This window comes from Coregonus clupeaformis, chromosome 18, assembly GCF_020615455.1.
Source record: "Coregonus clupeaformis isolate EN_2021a chromosome 18, ASM2061545v1, whole genome shotgun sequence".
NCBI lineage: Eukaryota > Metazoa > Chordata > Actinopteri > Salmoniformes > Salmonidae > Coregonus > Coregonus clupeaformis.
Window position 1 is genome coordinate 28,577,978 of NC_059209.1, and position 8,141 is coordinate 28,586,118.

Consider the following 8,141-nt stretch of genomic DNA (forward strand, 5'->3'; position numbering starts at 1 on the left):
CAGACGGGCCTGGACATGCGCTGGCTTGAGCAGGGGGACCTTGTGTGCACTGCAGAATTTTCATCCATGATGGCGTAGTGTGTTACTAATGGTTTTCTTTGAGACTGTGGTCCCAGGTCTCTTCAGGTCATTGACCAGGTCCTGCCGTGTAGTTCTGGGCTGATCCCTCACCTTCCTCATGATCATTGATGCCCCACGAGGTGAGATCTTTCAAGGAGCCCCAGGGTGATTGACCGTCATCTTGAACTTCTTCCATTTTCTAATAATTGCGCCAACAGTTGTTGCCTTCTCACCAAGCTGCTTGCCAATTTTTCTGTAGCCCATCCCAGCCTTGTGCAGGTCTACAATTTTATCCCTGATGTCCTTACACAGCTCTCTGGTCTTGGCCATTGTGGAGAGGTTGGAGTCTGTTTGATTGAGTGTGTGGACAGGTGTCTTTTATACAGGTAACGAGTTCAAACAGGTGCAGTTAATACAGGTAATTAGTGGAGAACAGGAGGGCTTCTTAAAGAAAAACTAACAGGTCTGTGAGAGCCGAAATTCTTACTGGTTGGTAGGTGATCAAATACTTATGTCATGCAATAAAATGCAAATTAATTACTTAAAAATCATACAATGTGATTTTCTGGATTTTTGTTTTAGATTCCGTCTCTCACAGTTGAAGTGTACCTATGATAAAAATTACAGACCTCTACATGCTTTGTAAGTAGGAAAACCTGCAAAATCGGCAGTGTATCAAATACTTGTTCTCCCCACTGTATATTAGATATAGTAGATTATATAGTCGATTATATAGTCGATTATATTGTAGATTATATACTGAATAAAAATATAAAAAGCAACATGCAACAATTTCTAAGATTTTACTGAGTTACAGTTCATATGAGGAAATCAGTCAATTGAAATAAATTCATTGGGCCCTAATCTATGGATTTCACATGACTGGGAATACAGATATGTATCTGTTGGTCACAGATACAGTACCTTAAAATGGGCCTCAGGATCTCGTCATGGTATTTCTGTGCATTCAAATTGCCATCGATAAAATGCAAATGTGTTCATTGTCCGTAGCTTAAGCCTGCCCATACCATAGCCCAACCGCCACCATGGGGCAACGTTTACATCAGAAAACCACTCACCCACACGATGCCATACATGTGGTCTGCGGTTGTAAGGCCGGTTGGATGTACTGGCAAATTCTCTAAAACGACGTTGGAGGCAGCTTATGGTAGAGAAATTAACATTAAATTATCTGGCAACAGCTCTGGTGGACATTCCTGCAGTCAGCATGCCAATTGCACGCTCCCTCAAAACTTGAGACATCTGTGGCATTGTGTTGTGTGACAAAACTGCACATTTTAGAGTGGCCTTTTATTGTCCCCAGCACAAGGTGCACCTGTATAATGATCATGCTGTTTAATCAGCTTCTTGATATGTCACACCTGTCAGGTGGATGAATTATCTTGGCAAAGAAGAAATGTTCACTAACACATTTGTGCAAAAAACTTGAGAGAAATAAGCTTTTTGTGCGTATGGAATATTTCTGGGATCTTTTATTTCAGCACATGAAACTTGGGAACAACACTTTACATGTTGTGTTTATATTTTTGTTCACACTACGAATAAACTAACTCTTACAAGGCCCAGAGATATTAAGTTACAGGTGTTCCCCCGCTGCCCCTCTGTTGCCCCTCCTCTCCTGTCCCACCCTCTGCCCTCTAGATCATGTTGCCTAGTGTTACCAGGCTGAAACTCCACATCAAACCTGCCGGAGATCTGAGATGACTACTGTGCTCATTTTGCTCTGGTCAAAGTGTGTGTGGGGGTGTGTGTATGTGTGTACACACGCCCATGCATGTGCATGTGTGTGTTGGAGGGTGAGTGTGCCTCTGTCTGGTGTGTGAACAACTGTGGGTGTCAGTGTGTCTGTTTGAGAATGTGTTATTGTGTGGGTATGTGTGTGCTGAACATCATACATACATATGAGGTGTCCTTGATGGGTTTCAGATGGCGGGGTAGACAGTAGCTGCTGTGACACATCAGGAATCATTAAACACAGCTATAACAGCTCCCTCCCGCTGGACTCACAGTCTCACACAGAGGTCGCATGCCAAATGGCACCCTATTCCCTATTTAGTGCACTACTTTTGAACTGGGTCCATAGGGCTCTGGATAAAAGTAGTGCACTATATAGGGAATAGGGTTCCATTTGAGACCCAGATGTCTCATACAGAGAGAATGGCCTCAAAGCTGCCTCCCTTCCTCCCTTATCTGCATTATGCTAAGTATCCAGGCACATCTTCCCATCGCTAGTTACAAGAACTAACAAGAGCCGTCCCCGAAAACACAATCCATCTAGCCTTTACTGTCAATAAGAGCATGCTGTATAAGAGCAAGTCTTCACAGTGCAGTTTCTCTGCCTCTGTAATCACACCACTTTTCACACCACTTTTCTGCTAAATATAAACTCATTCACCACTGTGTGTGTGTGTGTGGTGAGTGGGTCCTTAGAAGCAAATGTAAATTGCAAGATAAGTATTGGATACATTCTGATAGTTGAAGGTGTGTGGATAGTGTGAATGTTATCGGGTTCAGTTAGTGCTGTGTCCTGTATTAACCTTGTTCAGCATTGACCCAGTCTTATCCTATATTGACCCAGTCTCTTCCTGTATTGACCCAGTCTTATCCTGTATTGACCCAGTCTAATCCTGTATTGACCCAGTCTTATCCTGTATTGACCCAGTCTTGTTCTGTATTGTCCCAGTCTCATCATGTATTGACCCAGTCTTATCCTGTATTGACCCAGTCTTATCCTGTATTGACCCAGTCTTATCCTGTAGTGACCCAGTCTTGTACTGTATTGATCCAGTCTTGTCCTGTATTGACCCAGTCTTGTTACCCAGTCATGAACCCAGCCCTCATCTCTCTGGGCTACAGCAGGTACCAGGCAGTGTGCCCTAGATATGCCTTACTGCCTTAGTTTGAACCAAGGACCACTGGATTAGCACACTGCCCTCTGAAGGGGAACCAACCAAGCCTCAGTCACAGGCGGTAGACTTGATGCCCAACATTCAAAGAAAGAACATTATGTAAATAGTCAAAGACACACATGGATGGAACCCACACAACAACACAAATATATATAGTGAGATAGTGTTTAGCGATGCCTGACTGTCCTCTCCCCTCTCTACTCAGGATGGTTGTTGCCAGAGTAGAAGCTGGAGGTCTCAGATACGGTCTTGGAGACGCTGCGGGATGAGGAGCCATTAGAAGTCAGGTCCAGAGAGGAGCGCCTGGGTGCCGCCATCGCACACAACCCCCCTCCGCCAACCCCCCTCGCCCTGGACCCACACCCGGCCCCAGCTAGGGCCCCAAACCTGGGAGGCTCCAGGTCGTCGGCCACGTGCAGCACGGTGGACACGTTGGTCTCCATGCGGCTGGCCTTGTACATGCTGGTCTGGGTCTGCAGGTAACGTGTGGACTTGAGCTCCAGACCCTCGTAGGAGCCGGCGGGGACACAGGGACAGCAGCTGAAGGCCTGCTTGAAGCCAGCTCGGAACCTAGGGAAGGACAGAGAGACATACAGTACCAGTCAAAAGTTTGGACACACCTACTCATTCAAGGGTTTTTCTTTATTTTGACTATTTTCTACATTGTAGAATAATAGTGAAGACATCAAAACTATCAAATAACACATATGGAATCCTGTAGTAACCCAAAAAGTGTTAAACAAATCAAAATAGATTTTATATTTGAGATTCTTCAAATAGCCACCCTTTGCCTTGATGACAGATTTGCACACTCTTGGCATTCTCTCAACCAGCTTCACCTGGAATGCCTTTCCAACAGTCTTGAAGGAGTTCCCACATATGCTGAGCTTTTCCTTCACTCTGCCGTCCGACTCATCCCAAACCATCTCAATTGGGTTGAGGTCGGGGGATTGTGGAGGCCAGTTCATCTGATGTAGCACTCCATCACTCTCCTTCTTGGTAAAATAGCCCTTACACAGCCTGGAGGTGTGTTGGGTCATTGTCCTGTTGAAAAACAAGTGATAGTCCCACTAAGCCCAAACCAGATGGGATTGCGTATCGCTGCAGAATGCTGTGGTAGCCATGCTGGTTAAGTGTGCTTTGAATTCTAAATAAATCACAGACAGTGTCACCAGCAAAGCACCCCCAATCCATAACACCTCCTCCTCCATGCTTTACGGTGGGAACTACACATGCGGAGATCATCCGTTCACCCTCACTGCGTCTCACAAAGACACGGCGGTTGGAACCAAAAATCTCAAATTTGGACTCCGGATTTCCACCGGTCTAATGTACATTGCTCGTGTTTCTTGGCCCAAGCAGGTCTCTTCTTCTTTTTGGTGTCCTTTAGTAGTGGTTTCTTTGCAGCAATTCGACCATGAAGGCCTGATTCACACAGTCCCCTCTGAACAGTTGATGTTGAGATGTGTCTTGAACTCTGTGAAGCATTTATTTGGGCTGCAATTTCTGAGGCTGGTAACTAATGAACTTATCCACTGCAGCAGAGGTAACTCTGGGTCTTCCATTCCTGTGGCGGTCCTCATGAGAGCCAGTTTCATCATAGCGCTTGATGGTTTTTTCAACTGCACTTGAAGAAACTTTCAAAGTTCTTGAAATGTTCCGTATTGACTGACCTTCATGTCTTAAAGTAATGATGGACTGTTGTTTCTCTTTGCTTATTTGAGCTGTTCTTGCCATAATATGGACTTGGTCTTTTACCAAATAAGGCTATCTTCTGTATACCCCCCCCTATCTTGTCACAACACAACTGATTGGCTCAAACGCATTAAGAAGGAAATAAATTCCACAAATTAACTTTTAAGAAAACACACCTGTTAATTGAAATGTATTCCAGGTGACTACCTCATGAAGCTGGTTGAGAGAATGCCTAGAGTGTGCAAAGCTTTCATCCAGGCAAAGGGTGGCTATTTGAAGGATCTCAAATATAAAATATATTTTGATTTGTTTAACACTTTTTGGGTTACTACATGATTCCATATTTGTTATTTCATAGTTTTGATGTTTTCACTATTATACTACAATGATTAGAATTAGTAAAAATAAAGAAAAACCCTTGAATGAGTAGGTGTGTCCAGACTTTGACTGGTAGTGTACATACAGACAGACAAACGGATAGATAGCAGAGGACAGACAGACAGACAGGGATCAGAAGAGAGGGTGGGAGGAGAGATTTTCAAAAAAGGGGATAGTAAAAAGGCTGAAGATGAAGAGGAAAGAGTTTGTTGGAAAATGAGTGGAGAGGCAGATGTGCTTATGAATGTTAAAACTTCAAATGGATATTGCTGTGGAGAGAAGAGCACTGCAGAATGTTTCAAGACTTAGACCCTGACAGTTCTCTAGCAGTGCAACTAACTGTCACATTTTTGTTTTGTCCTGTAACGACACTCAGTCATAACTGAGTGTGAAATAGGCATCTTTCAGAGACATATTTCAGAGACTTTTCAGGCATTTTTCAGAAAACCAATTGGAAGTTGGCTCTTCATAAAACTTTATCACCACAGTGAATTATGCTGTGTTCGTAACCAAGTGAAAATTTACCACCATAGAGTTAGATAGAGGACTCTAGATGGATAAAACCCATTTTGGCATGGACATTGCCTTTGAGTGCAATGGGTGGGCCTTCATATTGGTGAAGGAAGGATCACATGATTCCATCTGGGTCATCAGCCAATGAATTATACTCGTGAGCAAACATTCCATAACTGTAGGTGGCAGTACATCGGCAACCTTGGCTTTATACCTGTTCAAACAACACACTCTAGCTGGCAGGATGTACCCTTTCAGTTTGTTTGCCAACTCATATAAGTAGTACAAAAATTGAATTGACTACTTCAAAATGAAGATGTCCTCAATGGTGCTGCCCGTGCGCTCACAGATGCCATAATGGGACATGTATAAAGATGATATCGCTATAATTCTCTATGTTTAAAACAAATGTCTGGGAAAAATCTATTGAACAGCCCTTCAACTGGTAATTGAGTCCCAGCGTCGTCCAGGGTAGGGGAGGGAATGGCCGGCAGGGATGTAGCTCAGTTGATAGAGCATGGCGTTTGCAACACCAGGGTTGTGGGTTCGATTCCCACAGGGGGTATGAAAAAAAATAATGTATGCACTAACTGTAAGTCGCTCTGGATAAGAGCGTCTGCTAAATGACTAAAATGTAAATGTAATTACTACTGGGAAACTCGTCTATCCTCCTTGAGCTCCGACTTCTCCCAAATGGTGACCTCTGACGTCACCTACTAAGGAAATGACCTGGATAACAGCATTTTCGGCATTCAACTACGAAACATAATTTTTTAAAATCTATTTATTAATATGGTTTTTGAAGACTATAATTTGTTTACAAGCCTGATAGCTGTACTTTTAGTTTACGGTTGACACAGCTTGTTGGCTATTAGCTAATTGGGTGTTTCTCAACAAGTGCGCGTGAATGCATCCAATTGGTATTTACGACTTAACAACTGGTAAATTCCCACCTCCCACTTGGAGCTCAAGGATGATAGACGAGTTTCCCGCTAGTAACTACCAGAGAGGGCCGTTCAAATGTATTTTTTCCAGTCGTATGTGGTAAACATATAGAATGATAGAGACCATCTTTATTTATCAACTGGGTGGTTCAAGCCCTGAATGCTGATTGGCTGACAGCCGTGGTATACCACGGGTATGACAACATATTAATTTTTACTGCTCTAATTACGTTGGTAAACAGTTTATAATAAGGCACCTCGGGGGTTTGTGGTATATGACCAATATACCACGGCTAATGGCTGTATCCAGGCACTCCGCGTTGCGTCGTGCCTAAGAACAGCCCTTAGCCGTGGTATATTGGCCATATACCAAACCTCCTTATGCCTTATTGCTTAAATATATCCCATTATGGCATCTGTGACAGCACGGGCAGCGCCATTGAGGCCATCTCCATTTTGAAGGAGTCCATTTTCTTTTTCTACTACTTCTATGAGTTGGCAAACTAAAAAGGTACATACTGCCATCTAGAGTGTATTGTTTGAACAGGTAGCAATAGTTGGTGATTTACTGCTACCTACAGTTATGGAATGTTTGCTCACAAGTAGAATTCATTGGCTGATCCCTCCTGATGACCCAGATGGAATCATGTGATCCTTCCTTCACCCATAGGAAGTCCCACCCAGCTGACTACTTTAAAATGGTGAAGCCCTCAATGTCAATGTCGATGCCAAAATGGGTTTTATCCATCTAGAGTCCATCTAACTCTATGGTGGTAAATTCACACTTCCCACTTGGTTATGAACGCAGCATTAGCCATCTGTCTTTCCATAACCATTTAAAAATCATTAAAAAACAAACAAATTCATAGAGGTTGTATTAATATGTGCCATACCCAGGATGTCAACAAGTCATATGAGAGCAAGTGGCTGTTTTTCATGCAGGAATTCAAATAAGTATTTTTCATTTTACCTTCACCACAGTGGTAAAAGTTATTAATAATATGTGCTGAATGGTCCATAACTTATAAATAATGCAATGAATAATCTATCTACATAATAAAAACAGGTATTAAAGAGATTTTTTTTTTATGTGTGTGTGTGTGTGCGCACCTGTGTGTGTGTGTGTTCATGTGTAGTGTAGTGTACCTACCTGTCGTTGAGACAGCAGTAGATGATAGGGTTGTACATGGTAGAGCTCATGGCCAGCCACATGACAGCCAGGTACACCTGTTGGATGTAGAGCGTCTCAAACAGGAGGGGGAAGAACAGGTGGAGCAGGAAGTACACGTGGTAGGGCAGCCAGCAGAGAGAAAAAGTACACACCACCACGATCATCATCTTCACCACCTACACAGACAGAGACACATATACCACAAAGGGTTGGGCTCAATTCATTCCTTCCACAGATATCCTATTTCATTAGTTCTAAATGTAATTCTGTGTTCAATTCAGTCATTCAGAAAGGGGACAAGACAGCAGAAAGAAAGTGGAAAAGGGTGTGTGTTAGAGGAATAAGAAACTATCAGACATGTAGCTGTCAGTTGGGAGACTATGAGAGGAGTAGAGAGAGCTTGAAGCTCAGGGTGTCGTCATGTTTCTTTCATGAGTCAGTGAAGGAAGA

At 43.2% G+C, this 8,141-nt stretch overlaps 1 protein-coding gene across 1 annotated transcript in view; it reads right to left on the minus strand.

Annotated features, from left to right (window-relative positions):
- Positions 1-1,650: 1,650 nt before the first annotated feature.
- LOC121587267 (substance-P receptor-like) overlaps positions 1,651-8,141 on the minus strand; it is a 27,187-nt gene continuing 20,696 nt past the window's right edge. Inside the window, exons 4-5 of the mRNA XM_041904180.1 lie at positions 7,671-7,867; positions 1,651-3,560 (exon numbers count right to left, since the gene is read on the minus strand). Of these exons, the coding sequence (XP_041760114.1) occupies positions 3,188-3,560; positions 7,671-7,867 (570 nt within the window). The 3' untranslated portion in view covers positions 1,651-3,187. The remainder of the gene's footprint in view (positions 3,561-7,670; positions 7,868-8,141) is intronic.